At 40.5% G+C, this 17,346-nt stretch overlaps 2 protein-coding genes across 2 annotated transcripts; one reads left to right on the top strand and one right to left on the bottom strand.

Annotated features, from left to right (window-relative positions):
* Positions 1 to 13,035, bottom strand: aco2 (aconitase 2, mitochondrial). Its single transcript, XM_079261328.1, has 17 exons — positions 12,946 to 13,035; positions 9,278 to 9,420; positions 8,765 to 9,023; positions 8,580 to 8,672; positions 8,325 to 8,483; positions 8,032 to 8,182; positions 6,898 to 7,002; positions 6,620 to 6,711; positions 4,668 to 4,773; positions 4,392 to 4,549; positions 4,225 to 4,298; positions 4,028 to 4,139; positions 3,661 to 3,939; positions 3,376 to 3,567; positions 3,166 to 3,298; positions 2,019 to 2,140; positions 1 to 1,934 (listed from the first exon to the last, which is right to left on the bottom strand). Exons 1-17 carry the CDS (start codon positions 12,979 to 12,981, stop codon positions 1,800 to 1,802), a joined length of 2,349 nt encoding a protein of 782 aa, XP_079117454.1. The 5' UTR covers positions 12,982 to 13,035; the 3' UTR covers positions 1 to 1,799.
* Positions 13,036 to 14,187: 1,152 nt separating this feature from the next.
* phf5a (PHD finger protein 5A) lies at positions 14,188 to 16,600 on the top strand. Its single transcript, XM_079260487.1, has 4 exons — positions 14,188 to 14,287; positions 14,602 to 14,625; positions 15,919 to 16,085; positions 16,391 to 16,600. Exons 1-4 carry the CDS (start codon positions 14,236 to 14,238, stop codon positions 16,478 to 16,480), a joined length of 333 nt encoding a protein of 110 aa, XP_079116613.1. The 5' UTR covers positions 14,188 to 14,235; the 3' UTR covers positions 16,481 to 16,600.
* The last annotated feature ends 746 nt before the right edge of the window (positions 16,601 to 17,346 follow it).

The raw sequence follows: 17,346 nt of genomic DNA on the forward strand, positions 1-17,346 counted from the left end.
GACATACCTATGGCGTGGGTTTTTAATGAACAACCAGAGCAAAATGAAATAAATGACATCTGTGATTTCCTCTTTATTTTACAACCCATCTGTATTTCTGTAATACAGAAAAAAATAATCTAGGAGAAAACAAACAATCACAAAAATGCACATGGCATCAGACTTTACATGGAGTGGTTTACATGGAGCGGATGGATTCAATCATCTGACTGGTCAATAAGTTCTATCCGACCAGGAAGTGAAGTGTTGTGTGTGACCTGCCTAACGACCCTATATGAAGGTGTTGCAGGGAGTTTTAGTTACTGACACAAACAAGAGTCAGCAGACACGGTAATATGGGTTTCATGATGAACTTAATCAAAGCAAGAGGTAACTCGCTTTTTTTAATCTTAGTTTATTTTCCTTCTGGAGACCCTCTACCTCCATCCTACTATATGTTTTTATGGTTTCTTTATGATTAAAACCTAAAAAGTGGTGTGATACCCTACAAAACAGGGCAATGAGAGTTCGGGATGGTTTGAGTGAGAAGCCTTGCAGGGTTTGGACCTGCAGCAGAAAAAAAAAGTATAAATAAATAACAGGGATATGAGAAAACCTGAATAATGTGCTTGACCTTGTGAAGATGTTGAGACAGATCAGGAGAGCAGGAGAATGGTGGTGAAAGCAGCAGGGAAGAAGAGGATGAGCTACAGTATCTTTACACAGTATTAAAGCATACATGTTCGTCTGATTATTAGAAATCTCTGCGATTATTTGTGACACTGACATTGTGTACTGTAGTGATGAACATACTTTAATACAACAAATGAATACAAAAATTACCTCTAGCTTTATCACACAGTTAGATATACAGTAATCAGATGCTCAATAAATCCAACAAGTTAGCTGGCTCTGCTTCTCTAAAAAATTTTACCAAACAAGGGCTGGACAACTCTGGTCCTCCACAGTCCTGCAAGTTTTAGGAGTTTCCTGACTCAAATAAATGGGCAATTAGCAGACTTGTGCAGAGTTTGATGTCAAGCTCTGATGTCTGCTAATTATGTTTGTTGGTTGTTTTGTAGCAGGGAAACTCCTAATACTTGCAGGATTGTGGAGGACCACAGTTGCCCACCCCTGATTTAGATCATTTACATAAAGCTGTCAGTACAGTACCTGCATGTATCCACCAGGGGGCAGACTAAAGTTCAATAAGTCAGTGAACACAAGCAAAGTTTATTTTCACATCCATGTGATTCTTGCAAACACAGCTTCACTACATGGACCCAGAGATGCAACAAGAGGCAGTATTTATCTGTAAATTAAAGGGGACAAGCTGATCGACAACTGTTTTTTTGCCATGCAACGGTCAACACAATCTTAAAGCTGCAGCGAGAGGCTGCCTCTGCACCACACTGAGCTGTTTGAACAGCTGCAAAAGAAAAAAAAAACACAAACAGCACATCATATGGCTGCACAATGTCTCCCCCTCTTCTTTACAGCTGAGTCTATCGCTGCTTGACTGAAACACGGCGGCATCAGCTAAATTAAATAGTATGTCCTGATGATGTTTAGATGATGTACTGACAAGCTGATATTGTTCCATCAACAGCATTAGCTTGGTTTCTTTTTTTAAAGTAACCTAATTTGTTCTACGGTTAATCTTTGAGAGGTATACTGGCTGTTACTTCAGTCAAAACTGCAAGCTAATCCAGGCGATGAAACGGTCATTAACATTCTGCAACCACCTTCTTCCTCACGACCCTCACCACCCTATTTTCACCCTGATGTTCTTCCTCATCCTCCAGAATTTCTTTCCATCCTCAGTGCTGAATCTCCTTCATCCTGTTGAGGGCGGAGCCAGCCTGGAACCACTGGATCTGTGTCTCGTTGAAGCTGTGGTTGAGCTCCAGGGTGTCCTCGCTGCCGTCACTGTGCTTCACGACGGCCGTCAGAGGCTGTGGGATGACCAAGAGAAGGAACTCTTATTCCAGATCGGTTCTGTAAATAATTAACTACGACCAGCTGTTCTTCGCTCTTACCTTTCCTGGAGCGAAGGATTTGAGTCCTCTGATGGAGATTTTGTCATCGGGGCGGATTTTGTCGTAGTCTGATGGGTTGCTGAAAGTCAGGGGGAGCAGACCCTGCTTCTTCAGGTTTGTTTCTAATGGCATGATGGAGACAGTTTTGTTGATTAATAGAACAAATACAGAAAGCTCACGGTCAGTAGGTCAAAGCTCAACTATGATTGGTGGAAAGCCTGTAGCAAATAACTTATTAGAAGTGTAAATGAGGCTTTAAAAGTCTGGTTTCCACCAGCAAATCCAGGTCAGAATGGGACGTTTTGGTGTGGTAAATGGATCTCTTGCGATTCCACAGCCTTACTTAGGATGTCGTGTATCAGCTGAACAACAATACGACAGAAGCCAAGGAGGAGAAAGGTGGACATCCAGTCGGGGTGGGGAAATCGAAAATCAAAAAATGGGAAATCGGGATTTTTTTTCTTTACAATTTTAAAATCGATTTTTTTTTTTGCTAAAAATCTTTTTTTTTTCTCAAATAAATAAAATGAATGCACTATAAAAAATGTTGTCTTTTTTACTGTTTTTTTGCTTATCTTTTTACTTGTCTTCTGGAGCATTATAGCAGCAGAATGATGGTCTGACTACTGCATTGCTTTTTCCTCATTAAAATGAAGAAAAATGACAAGAAAAAAGTTTTACACATTTATTTAGTTTTTAATCTACAAAAATCAGCAATATGAAAGAATTTTGAGAATCGCAATTTAAATCAAATCGACACGCAAAAAATGTAAATCGAATCGGCACAAAAGCAAATCGTCACACCCCTAACATTCAGTAGTTTGCGTTCTTTCTTCTTGGTGAGTGGATTTAAACAACAAAAATCCATGTTCCTACTTTACTCTTAGTGCCAAATCGCACTGGAAGTCTTTCAACCAATCAACAGATTGCAGGGTGTCAAGCCCCGCCCTTTTGAATCATACAGGTAGGGGAAGGGCCCCAAAAAGTGGGATGGGTTTGGTCAGCTATCCTGGCATTCATCTCACTTTTTGGCAGTGGAAACACACACACATAAAAAAAGTGCTGACCTGGGACTGTTTCAGGACAGAGAGCTTAAGATTTGTCAAAGTTCTTTACTTTTTCTTCAGGTGTTAAACTCGTACAGTACCGTGAATCCTGGCGAAGCTCTTTACAATAATGGCTCTTCCACCGAGATGCCGGGGCTCCAGAGCTGCGTGCTCTCTGCTCGAGCCCTCTCCATAGTTGTCATCTCCAACCACAACCCACGACACACCGTTGGCCTACAAGCAGAGGGTCAGAAAAGGTGGTGAAAAATGCAACAAAACCTGATGATCCAAACCCGTCGCGCCCTCCTCACCTTGTAGTGACGGGCCACATCTGGGACTCCTCCATACTCTCCTGTAAGATGGTTTTTGATCTTGTTGACTGCATCGTTCTCACTGTTAACTGCACCAATCAGCATGTTGTTGGAGATGTTATCCAGGTGACCGCGGAACTTCAGCCAGGGTCCTGCAGCGCTGATGTGGTCTGTGGTGCATTTTCCCTTCACCTACAGAGAAAGAAGCTAACCGTTTACCACCAACGGCAGCAGGAACGTTTAAAGCTGGATTCCTGCAGGTTAATCTTGTCTTCGTGACCTCACCTTGATGAGGACCTGCATGTTTTCCAGGTCACCGCCGCTCCATTTGTCAAAAGGCTCGAGCAGCTGCAGACGGTTACTCTGGGGGTTGACGTCCACGTTGAGGCCGGTCCCATCAGCAGGCGGGTGCTGGTAGGTGTCCTGGCCTGGGTCAAAGTCCCTGGCTGGTAGCTCATCGCCATTGGGGGGCTCGAGCTTGAACTTCTCTCCATTGGCGGCTGTCAGGTAATCTGTCTCAGGGTTGAAGTCTAACGTGCCGGCAATAGCGAGGGCAGTGACAATCTGAAGATGAAGAGGAGAAGGAAGAGGTTTAATGATGAATCATAAACCTTTGTATGCGAGGCAGTGGATGGGTCTGGTATGCGTTTACCTCGGGAGACGTAACGAAGGCGTGTGTTGCAGGGTTGGCGTCGTTCCTGGCAGTAAAGTTCCTGTTGAAGGATGTGACGATGGTGTTCTTCTCCCCCTTTTTCACATCGCGCCTGAACACAAAACACACAAGTTAAATGTAACTTTTCTGCAGGAAGTTGGGGGCACAAAGACTTTACAGGTTAAAGGTATCTTTACCTGTCCCACTGTCCGATGCAGGGTCCGCATGCATTTGCAAGGACAACACCTCCAACATCACTCAGGATCTTTGACTATACAAAAACGAACATTTTAGCTTCTATTCTGTTCTTGTCATTATTTTAAGGAAGTGCGATTAATCATTTGTTGTTTGTGCAAATACTCACGTAACCATCTCTTTCAATGGTGGCGCGAATCTGCTCTGAACCTGGGGTGACCGTGAACTGAGCTTTGCACTTCAGACCTTTGTCCAGAGCCTGTTTGGCCAATGAGGCAGCACGGCCCATGTCCTCGTAGCTGGAGTTGGTGCAGCTGCCGATCAGACCTAAAAGAGAAGAACCAGGAAAGATTAAAATATCAACTTAAGTCTCCTGCTAAAGTTCTGATAAGTCACAAACAGCGTGAAGAAAACCACGCAGTTGTTCCCGTCTATCACTTCTCACCAACTTTGACCTCCAGTGGCCAGCCGTTCTTCTGCGCCACTGCACCAACCTCAGACACTGGGTGGGCCAAGTCAGGGGTGAATGGTCCGTTAATGTGGGGCCTCAGCTGAAGAGAGGAATAGCACACAGGTGAAGCAGCAAATAAATCCCAAATTAGCAGAAAATCTGTGACATGAATGAAACAGCTGTGGTTTATTACAGGAATGTTGAACTAAATACAGTCAGAAAACACAAATTTGAATTTTTGCACCACCTTCAAGATTTAAAGACTTCAGAAAGATTAGATTAAATTAGAAAAAGTGTTATGGGTGTTTTATTGATTGAAGATTTGTTTTTGGCTCCATATAGTGTAATGTTATCACTTGCAACACCCTTCTCAGCTTTGTACCCTCCTACACACAGGATGTCATGTCACTGTGATGCTGATTTTGTTATTTTTAAATTTAATCCATCAGAGAAGTATTTTTGTTGAAGTTCAGGGCTGCCACACTTTTCATCCCATTTTCATTCCTTGCCAGATGGACTCCATCTCATTCGCATCATGATCCTGGCTTGGACCCAAGAATCATTTGGTTCAGACCAAGATTTTTAATTACATAACTTTAAACTTTAAATCGTTTCCGGTGAGGGTTGGACTCCGCCAAGTTATCACCGATTCTGTTCATAACTTATATGGACAGAATTTCTAGACACAGCCGAGGTGTTGAGGGGATCTGGCTTGGTGGCCTCAGGATTGGGTCTCTGCTCTTGAGACCATGGTCCTCAGCCGGAATAGGGTGGATTGCCCTCTCTGGGTCGGGAGTGAGGTCCTGCCTCAAGTGGAGGAGTTTAAATATCTCTGAGTCTTGTTCATGAGTGAGGGAAGGATGGAGCGGATGATCAACAGATGGATCGGTGTGGCGTCTGCAGTAATGCGGACTCTGCGCCGGTCTGTCGTGGTGAAGAAGGAGCTGAGCCAGAAGGCGAAGCTCTCGATTTACCAGTCGATCTACGTTCCTACCCTCACCTATGGTCATGAGCTGTGGGTCGTGACCGAAAGAACGAGATCTCGTATACAGGCGGCTGAAATGGGTTTCCTCCGCAGGGTGGCCGGGCTCACCCTTAGAGATAGGGTGAGGAGCTCGGTCATCCGGGAGGGGATCAGAGTAGAGCCGCTGCTCTTCTGCATCGAGAGGAACCAGTTGAGGTGGCTCGGGCATCTGGTCAGGATGCCTCCTGGACGCCTCCCTGGTGAGGTGTTCCAGGCACGTCCCTCTGGGAGGAGACCCCGGGGAAGACCCAGGACACGCTGGAGGGATTACATCTCTCGGCTGGCCTGGGAACGCCTCGGGATCCCCCCCACAGAGTTGGCAAATGTGGCTGGGGAGAGGGAAGTCTGGGCTTCCCTGCTTAGGCTGCTGCCCCCGCGACCCGACCCCGGATAAGGGGCGGAGAATGGATGGATGGATGGATGGAACTTTAAAATGCCTGAAAAGTCTTAAATGCACCTGAAACATCTTCCGCTGGCCACAAAGCCCCTAATCTCATTAAACCATTTCTGTACGGAGTCCATCATCCTGAAGAAGGAGGTAAATACCACCGTGTTGCATTGAAAATGTCAGAGGTGTTCCTTGTTCTGCTTTCCAGGAATAATTCAGTGAGCTGGAGGGCCACACTAATCACAACAGCAGGTGCGCAGCTGGAACAGAAATCCCACCATAAAAAGAACAAAAGCCCTTTTATGGCCAAATATCAGGTCCAAACCAGAATAATTATCCCCTGCAGGCTCGTTCTGCTCTGTTTAAAGTTGTCAATTAACAGGAAAATGTCCCCACTGGAGAGATCATTGCTATAAAATTATCACAAATTAAACTGTAAAATCAAAGTATCTCTGAAGTGGTGTTAATTTTAGAGCCCTGTCTGTCATGTTGTCCCAAAAATTATCGCTTTTATGTGGAAAATAATAGACCCACCTCATCCAGATTGAGCTCGATGATCTGGTCGTACTCGCAGCCTTCATCTGGTACCAACAAGTCTTTGTATTCATCAGCCAGTTCAGAAATCTCTGAGGAGAAACAGGAAGAGGGAACACTGATGAGACACACATAACCTTTTTACATACAACATCTTAAAATCTTAAATCTACAAAATCTTAAAGAACTATACAGAAGATTTAAGATGCAGCACAGTGGATTAAACTCAATTTTCTTTGTCTACATCACTATGAACACTGAAATGGACCTGAACACACCTCCACGGCCAGTCTTTTGCAAGTAGGTTCTCATGCGGTGGTTGTAGGGAAACACTGAGGTTGTGGCTCCAATTTCTGCTCCCATGTTGCAAATAGTTGCCATTCCTGCACAAAGACAAACAATAACAAAAAAGCATTTTAATTAAGTTGTTTCTATTCATACGGAGGTGACATGTTCCAAAAGATTTTGTTTGTTTCTTAGTCTGCAGTGGATTCTCATTTGGGATGCACTGATCCACTTTTTTAGAGTTCCAATCTGATACCGATATCTGAAATTTGAATATTTGCAGATACCAAATCATTTATGTGAACATTATTGTGGCTATGGTCACTATTGCTGCAATGACTGTAGAAGATATCATTAAGCTGTAATAAATTACCCATCCTTTCTTGAGTCACCTCACCGATACAAATATACGGTAATAACATTACAGATCTAACAATTTCAAAAAGTTTTTATTTTGATTTGGCACATTTTACCCAAATATAACTATACATGTGCGATTTTGAAACAAAGATCTCGCTTTTAATGCAACAAAAATGTCATATTTGAAGATTCAAGGCATTTATCTGCACAGGCTTGACTACTGTGGTACTGGAACACTTTTTTTAACACCAAGTACGAGTGCATACACATGGTATTGAGCCGACACTGATATCGGTGCATCCCTTATGCCGGGCGGACACTGTGCGATTTCACCACGATTTTGCTGTCGCAGACCACGCTGCGAAACATCGTAGCGTCGGGATGTCCGGTCGGGAGGTCGTAAGTCGTACAGTGTGAGAACACTCACAAGGAAGGATTAATTGCTGCTACGTTCTAACAAGCTGTGGTTGTCATAGGAACTAGGAACCTTTGTTTTTAGTTGTTCACACTCGAGCATGTCGTGCCGTCACATGCCGACTGATGCCGACAACTAGTTGTGTTTATCAATAATCGTGGCCGACAGCAGTCGTACAGTATGAGTACACATGTCGTAGGGTCAAATAGAGTACGATGGACAAACCCGGTCGTGCAGTGGGAGCATTTCCCCGACAGTCAGATTTCTAAAATCACTCAGTGTCCGCCCGGCATTATTCTTATGGAAGAGCTACCTGTAGAAATTTACAACATATCAGAGGTTAAATGCTAACCAGTGCAAGAAATGGAGTCAACTCCTGGTCCGTGGTACTCTACGATAGCTCCTGTGCCTCCCTTTACTGTCAGGATGCCAGCCACTTTCAAGATGACATCCTTCGGAGACGTCCAGCCAGACAGGGTGCCGGTCAGTCTCACACCAATCACCTGAAAGGATGAGATTGTATAGTGTGTTTAAGTTTAAGAGGTGCTGAGATGCAAAAGGCTACAACTATAAAAGTACAATGCCAGCGTCTCAATTCTGCTCCACAGGAAGAATAAAATGCAGGAAATTCTGTCTTTTACCAACCTTGGGACACTTCAGCTCCCAGGGAATTCCTGCCATGACATCTACTGCATCAGCTCCACCTACTCCAATGCAGATGGCGCCAAGCCCACCACCATTTGGTGTGTGGGAGTCTGTGCCAATCAGCATCACTCCTGGGTAGGCATAGTTCTCCAAGATGATCTGTTTACATTATAAGAAAAAGATTTTTTTTTTTTTTTTTTATTATAAATGCAGTCCTATAGTTAGAGTAGCTCATACCAAACTGAGTAATAATACCTGATGGATGATTCCAGAGCCAGGTTTCCAGAAGCCTACACCATACTTTGCCCCAGCACTGGACAGGAAGTTGTAGACCTCGTGGTTTACTTCCTATGATGAGAGCCATGCCACGCTGAGTTGCATTTTAACACAACGAAATCACCACAAAATACAAACAATCGACCTAAATCAAGCGTCTTCACCTTTGCCCGGGCCAAATCCTTATCGCCTCCAATCTGGGCCTCGATCAGATGATCACAGTGGATGGTAGAGGGTACAGCCACCTTTGGCAGGCCGCTGCTGATGAACTGCAGCATCGCCATCTGGGCTGTGGCGTCCTGCATAGCCACGCGATCAGGACGCAGCCGCAGGTATGTGCGGCCGCGATCGATCTCCTGGTTGTGTGGATCATCAAGGTGGCCGTACACGATCTTTTCTGAGAGGGTGAGTGGCCGGGCGAGCCTGGAGAGAGAATAAACCATGTTTAACGTCACCGTAGGGCAAAGGTTAGAAGAAACTAAAATTAGAAAAACAATTGAGGAAGAAGACAAGACTGCACTCTGTGGGTGGGTATAAACCAAGACAACAAGACCCCAATTATGAAAAACTCTGACAAATGGCAAAAAAACCGTCAGCATTTGCACAAATAATGGAGTGTTGGAGCAAACTGAGGTGTGACCCAGAGAAAATACAGAGTGAATTAGATGAAAACAAACCTTTTTCGCACAATGTCGACATTGGACTGGAGTTTCTCGTAATTGACAAAGGAAGTGGGCTCAAAGCGGCTCATTGCCACACTGGCCTTGGCTCTGTAAGCTGCCGATACATGAAGGCGCCGAACACCGTGGCCCAGGGCCAGCTAGAAACGTAAACATGACGAAATCATCATAAACATACAAGTGTGAGCAAACAGCAGTGCAAATTAAAAACTAGGAGAGTCACTGAAACTGCCCAGCAACATGTCAAATTCACAGAGATTTTATCTGCATGAAGAAAGTTTAGGTGAATTTCCAGAGTCACAACGAGGTCTTAAAGTGACTCGGCATCACTTTTAGGAATGTCTTCAGCCACCGAGTGATTGCACACCGACTGCTGCCGGTTTCAGAATGATTAATAAATGCTGCTGCTAAGCGAATGGCGATTTTTGTTTTAGGATACAAACAGATTTTTTTGAATGGTCAGTCGGAGAAACAAACAAACCATAAATAACTATGTCACCCGAAAGAAACATATTGCACAATCAGGCTTCAACAAATACACCAAGGCAGTAGCATACTACCATCACCTCCTGTTCTGCCCACAATGCATTTAAAAAAATAAGAGCCTTGCATGAGTACTACTGTCACTTTTGATTTCATTTATAAGTCTATGAAGTAGCTGAAGCTGCTTCTCCCAGGCTGGAAATTACTGCTATTACAAACTTAAATTGCTGCAATATACTCCACTCTGATAGTGGCTGCTGGTTACTGAACAAAAACCCTCCTGAACCGCGGATGTGCTTTGATGGTTCACCAGTAGGAGAACCCAAAAACCCACTAACTGCCCGCGGTGGACTTTTTGTGACCACTAAAAACAATACAACTACAATTTGCGTCTGTTTCGACAAGAGTCCATCTCAAACTTTCTTTCTTTTATGAACATTTTTATTTATTCATCATTTTTTCCCATCATTAGTATACACATCTGGCTGCAGTAGGATGGATGGGTGTGGATTCCCTGTGCCTTCAAACCCTGTTAAGTCAGATCCATAACATCTATCAGAACACATATCTGAAACTTTATTACTGTAATGTTAGAGATATAAATGCCAGCTGGTTAAAAACATCAGACTGTGGTCTTCAATAGGAAACCAGTATTACAGAGAGATGTAATCACAGTTAGGGTGTCTGTCTCAGAGTATGTTCCCCTTTCCCTAAGGCTTGTAGCTCAAGATCTATGTTACATCTCTTTGGCAATCATGCCATCTGAAAGAGAAGATTTTATTTTATAGTGTGTGTATGAAAAGTAAAAGAAAGAACAGATTGTGATCGCTTATGCTGAAAAGTTAAAAAATGGTGACACTGACACCAAACAGCAGAGACGTCAGCTCTGTGCCCATCTCTTTAACCTTTGACCTTCTATGAGAAAGCCATCAAAGCCATTTTACTGCACTGCGAAGACCAGAGGGACACTATGACATTAAACATGAGTAAGAACATAGGAGAGTTTAATTCTGGTCTTAGGATTGAGGATTTTTTTCAAACTGAGTTTAATGGGAGTAGAAATAGGTTTCATCTTGCTGAGAAAGTCCTAGTTAAGAATCTGTAGTAACATTATCTGAAAGTCACATGATTTTTATATGTTTTTATAATTGCACAATAAAAGCAAACTCTGTAATAGGCAGTCATAGTACAATATCTTTTGGACTATGCTTACAGTTTAAATGGTATCTTATGCTGAAGTAGTTAAGGTTGAAAGAGCCTAAAGTTTTTAACTGTGTTTTATAAAGACCCTATAACTTACAAAGATTCATATAAAAGGTACATTACACTTATAAACCCAGTTGACACTGGTTTATTTATTTTTTAAAATATGACAGCAATCCATGAGAATCGTTAATGATTAAAAATAAGAGACCAACCTAATTTCTGTCTTTTTCCACAGGATGTTTCGGACAGCTGCAGGGAGTCTACAGCGATCCACCACATCCAGGCTACTGCAGTTAAATGTGTTTTCTTACTTCTGACGGCAGCACTTCAAGTGGTATTTGCACTCATGTAAGACTCTTATTTTTAAATGCATTGCAGGTTAAACTGGAAGTAATGGTTGTGTGCCACCAGCTTGATGCATTTGTTGAAAGCCCAATGCAAGGGGCATGAAGTTCTTTATTGCTCTTTTTCCTTTTGAATACCAGTTTACATCCATAAATACATCCAGAATGAGAAGTCAGCATTCTGTAAGCAGTGGAAACACTTATAAATTATTCCAGAAGCTGGTGTGCAACCAGTGGCCATGACCAGTTATCAGTGGCACAGGCCTGAACTGGACAACTTCATGGTGGCTGCAAACATTCTGGTGGCATGTTTTATAAACCAATCTGAAATCGTAGCAGATCTATCGTTGTCAAAGTGATTGCGAACTCTATTAACCAGTCTGGAAGCATTGCAGTTCTGACAGTGGCCATCCAAAATAGCCCTGGAGTGAATGCAACCATTCCTAAAAGTGACCAGAGCCACTTAAGGATGTCAGCAATGCTGAGAGAAGCCTCAATATTAAAATCTGACACCAGTTTCAAAACTTAAGTGATTCAATTTGTGACTCATTGTAATTAAAGTCCGAGTCACTCCAGTTGACATTAGTAAATCTTAAACGGAGTTTTCAAATGCACTGATTTATTCCCTCAAACTAATTGACATAAAGACGTATCCTCTCTGTAAATCAGTCACTATTCAGGGAAAAAGCCAACACACGACTTTCCAGGCCAAAAACATTTGTCCTGATCTGAAAATTGGGGAATGACACCTTGACTTTTAAGTGATTTTTATCTGTATTTTAGGATCCATCCAGCAGACTTTAGATACAATATTTAGTTTACAATATATGGAGTCAATACTTCACGTCTAGTGGGGTCAAGGCTGGATTATCCAATGGGCATTATGGGCACAGGCCCAGGGGCCCACGTAGGGAAAACACCAGCAGTTTGGACATAAAACTAAATGTACATAAAAGCCAGATAGTTACACCACAGTCTGGCTGAGAGATGTTAGAAATGTCGTTTCACAGTGTATCATTCTCAATTTTCTCAATGTTGCGGAGGGAAAGGGGTGCCCCTGAAAGACTCTGGGCCCAGGGGCTTGTGCACTTTTAATCAGGCCCTGAGTGGGGTGTTATTAAATTGTATTAAAGACGTTAGAAGCAACATATTAGCTAACTTTAAACCAGGCATGTTTTTCCTGTAACTTCTCCTCTCCATAAATACCATATTTACTACTGTCTCTGCCTCTTTTAGCAGACATCTGTGTCTGCAGCTGCCTGTGTGTCCAGGGAGAGTCTAACCTTGTGGTTAACCTTGTTATTCTGAACCAAAATCCAGCACTAAAACATAACAAATCACAGCCAACTGAAAGCGATGGACATCTAGGATAATGTGTTTAAAAACAAGATATAAGGTGTGGCATTTAAAGCCAGAGTAAGAGCCAGCTGAATGAGTTCAGAGCAGTCGGGACACGATGACCTGAGCAGCGAGCTGCAGACACTTTCACAGCTTTATTCATCAGCAGAAACAACTCTCAGGCATCCAACTGGACCAGAGGCGCGTTAAATCAGATAAATGCAGTTTGTGTTGTGAGGTGACATTCACTACTGATAAACAAGATGTCTTAAAATAAGAGATTTTTGGTCTTACCTGGAGCCGGGCAGCAGTCAGACAGTAGGTTGCCATTTTGTTCACTGACAAAGATGTGAGGGACGGCGGTGACGTCACGCAATTGTAGACTTTCTTCTTCTTCTTCTTCTTCTTCTTCGTTGGTTATGAACAGGTTTTAGTGTTGCTGCCACTCATTGGACTAATTTCACATGGCCAGTTTTCGGTCTTTAGCAAAAATAAATTAAAAAGGTAAAAAAAAAAATTTAAAAAAAAAAATATATATATATATATATATATATTTTTTTTTAACCTTTTTAATATATATATATATATATATATATATATATATAAATATATATATATATATATAAAAATTAAAAAATTGTAAGCTCTGCAAAATGGCTCCGAAATTTAGTCCAAGTTACTCATTTTTTCCACAGAAAATAATACAGATGATGATGGCGTATTTTTTTCTAATGTTTTGAATTTTTGTTGACAAAAATGTTAATGATTTACATAATTGCAAAGTAATGTAATAATTTGTGTTTTGAGCCAGGTAAATTGTTTTACAAATATGAATAATGTTATACAATTTATTTATGTATGTATAATCAGTTTCTGTGCTCCGTGCATTGTTAACCAATACCTTTAAAAGTATCCTGTCAGGCTCAATAAGGTTTACATCAATATATAAAACATGTCAGTTCCATGGAAATGTCATATTAAAACCACCAAAGATTCTTTGACTTACGATTGAAAAAAAAATCATAACATGTGCAAGATCCGATTTCTTGGTGATTATTAAATTGATGCAGTTGCCATTTTAAGATTTGGCAATTTAAGATAAAAGGGTATGCAATAAATACTAATAAAATTAAAGACCCGATTCACTTTATATTAGCATGGACCATATGATAAAATAGGTTTTTAAAAATACAGAAAAAAAAAAAAAACAGAATAGAAAGTAAACAGTAATGATTTTCTTATGATAAACAATTAAACTGTCTAAAACTGATCCAGTTTTAGAAAATACATCACTTCAGATCAAATCTTTAAAAGGTCCCTGCATCTAGTAATTATGTTTTGACATCTAAACACGTTATTATGATGCTTACATCTAACTTCAATGTTTTTATGTCCAAATCACGAACATGTAGAGTAAATTTAAAGTTTAAATTTCATGAGTATTTTTACAAGAAGCATTTTTTTTTACAAGGCGTAAGTGTGCTGTATGCCAGGAGCCGCTAGGCGGCGCTAACGCAGCAACTCCTGCAGAGTTCACGTGTCAAAGGTTACAGTTGAACGATCCTTGCTTTGCGTTTCGCGACAATGGCTAAACATCACCCAGATTTAATATTTTGCAGAAAACAAGCTGGAGTCGGTACGTTTCGATGTACTGTACATTTTAAGTACCTACAGACTTGTTTATATGGAGTTGAATGTATTTTACTTCGCTATATTTGGGATAAATTAGCTGCTAAGCTAACTGCTAGAGCATGGATTGCAGTAAAATGTGTTAGCAACGTTGTTAGCCTGGAAATGACTTCCAGGTTTGTGGGTTTCGGAGGATAAAGTGACAACTTAACGATAAATTACTTAAATATACTCAATGGAGCATTGCTCTTATTAGAAAAATTTATTATTATTTATTATAGCGATTGCGTTGTTTACTGACTGTTCTGTGTTTTTCCGCAGCTATCGGGAGACTTTGCGAGAAGTGTAAGTATCAAAGTATCATTCAAATCGACTCAGTTTGTTTATCAAGTGTCATGTTTTGTTTTAAATTATTTAATTTAGCATAGTCAAGTATTTTGTCGAAAAACACACCAAAGAACCAGAACTAGTTTAAATATTACACAAGTTTTCACTATGTTGAAGCTTTGCAAGTGTATTAAAACAGAGTTTTTGTTTATATAATAATTTCCGCTTCCCTTTAAGTGTGCATTAAGCTTTAAAAATGTCTTTTTAGAACTATCTAAATTCCTGTATTGATTTATCACGAAGTGGGACCACTTCCTCGTCTAAGTTGTGATTATAAACTAAACACAGGCTTAAAAAAAATACATGAAACACAATATTACTTTTGTGTAACTAATCCCTTACAGTGCTGGCTGGATATGGTTAACTTGTGAGAATACAACCTCATTAGTAAAGCTCAGGATGCAAAGAAATGATAAGTAATAAATGCATACTAAGACTGGACCTGGACTTTAGACAAAAGATTTCTTGCTCACCAAGCAGACAGCAGCGTTCACCAAACCTTACAGGAGGAGTTAAATAAATGCAATAAAACTAAAAAAAATCTGTCAAAACTACTCAAAGAGATCTGGTTGCTTATCACAATGCAATAATAAAATATTCTACTGTCCTTAGAAATGAGTGCAGTGCAGACAGTTCATAGAGAGGAAAAACTGTTGGAATTTATTTGTAAAATGAAATAAGTAAATGTTTTCTTACAACATCACATCCTTTTAACTTTTAATATGAAAATACCAGGATGCACAACAAAACACTTTGAACCAAAGCCCACTAATGAATGAATGTAATGGTTAAAAAAAAAAAAAATAAAAGACTTTGGATGAAGTTGCACATTTTAAAGTGGTGGAGGTTGTTGCTATTGAAACCAGTTTTAAACAATTCACTCTTCCATCCTGGACTGTGGGTGATTATCCACTGTGTTCAATAAATACATAAAAAATAACTGATGTCTAATTCATAACCAGAGATTATTTTATTCATTTTTCTTTTTATTAGTCTATAAATATTTCCATCTGGCTTTAAATATAATTTTCAACTTCTACTTTGGTAAATATAAAAAGTTGGAGGACCTTTGTCTTCAGTTCAATTTGCTCATTAATATTTATGAAGGCTGTGTTGTATTTACATTATGATTGAACGAGGAAATAATACTTTGTTCATTAATGTATAACAAAATAATAAATGACCTTCAAGTCAATTTGTTTTCACTTGACTATCAGTCCTCATTTTTATGTGTAACCCTGCTTTTCCCAGGTGATGGAAAGTGTGTCATCTGTGACTCTTATGTGAGACCGTGCACACTGGTCCGCATTTGTGACGAGTGTAACTATGGATCCTATCAGGGACGCTGCGTCATCTGCGGAGGACCGGGTGTTTCTGATGCTTACTACTGCAAAGAGTGCACTATCCAAGAGAAAGATGTAAGCTTCCTATCCCATTAAAAAAAAAAAAAAAAAAAAGTATCAGTCAAAAGTTCGGACACCCTCACCCATTGGATTTAAGGGAAACTATGTCCAGACTTTTGACTGATGGTGAACACTGGATGCTGAATCAACTAAAACACAACTTTAAAAAAAAAAAAAAGCTGTGGTTTATTGTCATCAGGGCTGATATAAGTCAATGATCAGCACAAAAACTGTTTAAATTAAAATCCACTGTAAAAGAAAGACTTCTTCATACAGAATATATTTTCTGAACAGTCTTCTCTTTTTGTTTGTCTTTGCAGCGAGATGGATGTCCTAAGATCGTGAACCTGGGTAGCTCCAAAACAGATCTGTTTTACGAACGAAAAAAGTACGGCTTCAAGAAGAGGTGAAGATACTGAAGTCCTGCCTTTTTTTTTTTTTTTTTTTTTTTTTTTAGTTTTTCAGCTTTTTTTTAAATGTAAAACTCTCAAGCAACATGTTTTGACTTCATAATAAAACTTGCTTTTCTATTTCTGCCTTTAGCTGTTTGCCACTCCTCTGTTTCACCATTTCATAGTAAAAATACTCAGTCTAGCCACTGAATGGGACAGGTATGGAGATAGTCAGGAGTAAATAAAAGTATTTTACTATATTTTCCTATAACATAAAAACTTTTAATTTTACTTATTTAAAATGTTTATACCATAATGCCACACATTAAACATTTAACAACAAATATTTTCTTTTTTACAAGGTCTGCCTAATATGCTAAATTTATAGGGACTATTTCATTGAGGCATCGATGTACTTTTTACGATGAATAATTGTTGTCAAGTTTCTGTCAAAAGTCGTCTGATCTGCATCAGTTGATTATTGCGTTGCTATAGTGACGCCCACAACAGTGATGTAACTATAATTTAACTGGCAAAACTGTGCGTGTCTAAGAAAATATTGCAAGCCAGTTGGCATTACGTTGCTCTTTCACTCTTTTACCTGCTAATAGTGGTTCAGTTTACTAAACGAGGAGCGTCCAGCTCTGGTCCCTGAGGGCCACAATCCTGCAGTTTTTCCCATGTATCCCTGTTCCAACACGCCTGATTCATAAGAATCAGTCATTGTGCAGAACTTCATTGGAATTGGGATCCAACAGAAGCCAGGTGTTGCAACAGGGATACATCACCTGTCACACCTACAACACCTGCAGGACAACAGTTGTCAAAGACCAAAATTGGACACCCTCTGCACTACACAATTATAGTCTGACATTGCATACTGA

This window comes from Telmatherina bonti (assembly GCF_933228915.1).
Source record: "Telmatherina bonti genome assembly, chromosome: 21".
Lineage (NCBI taxonomy): Eukaryota > Metazoa > Chordata > Actinopteri > Atheriniformes > Telmatherinidae > Telmatherina > Telmatherina bonti.

Bases quoted from the DNA above. Each gene is read 5' to 3' on its own strand.
- aco2 (XM_079261328.1), bottom strand. From the start codon at position 12,981: ATGGCAACCTACTGTCTGACTGCTGCCCGGCTCCAG. The intron at 4,299-4,391 runs GTGAGTATTTGC...GTTTTTGTATAG, and splicing joins CCATTGAAAGAGATGGTTAC to TCAAAGATCCTGAGTGATGT. The intron at 3,568-3,660 runs GTGAGGTCACGA...CTTTCTCTGTAG, and splicing joins ACATGCAGGTCCTCATCAAG to GTGAAGGGAAAATGCACCAC.
- phf5a (XM_079260487.1), top strand. From the start codon at position 14,236: ATGGCTAAACATCACCCAGATTTAATATTTTGCAGAAAACAAGCTGGA. The intron at 14,626-15,918 runs GTAAGTATCAAA...TGCTTTTCCCAG, and splicing joins CGGGAGACTTTGCGAGAAGT to GTGATGGAAAGTGTGTCATC. The intron at 16,086-16,390 runs GTAAGCTTCCTA...TTGTCTTTGCAG, and splicing joins GCACTATCCAAGAGAAAGAT to CGAGATGGATGTCCTAAGAT.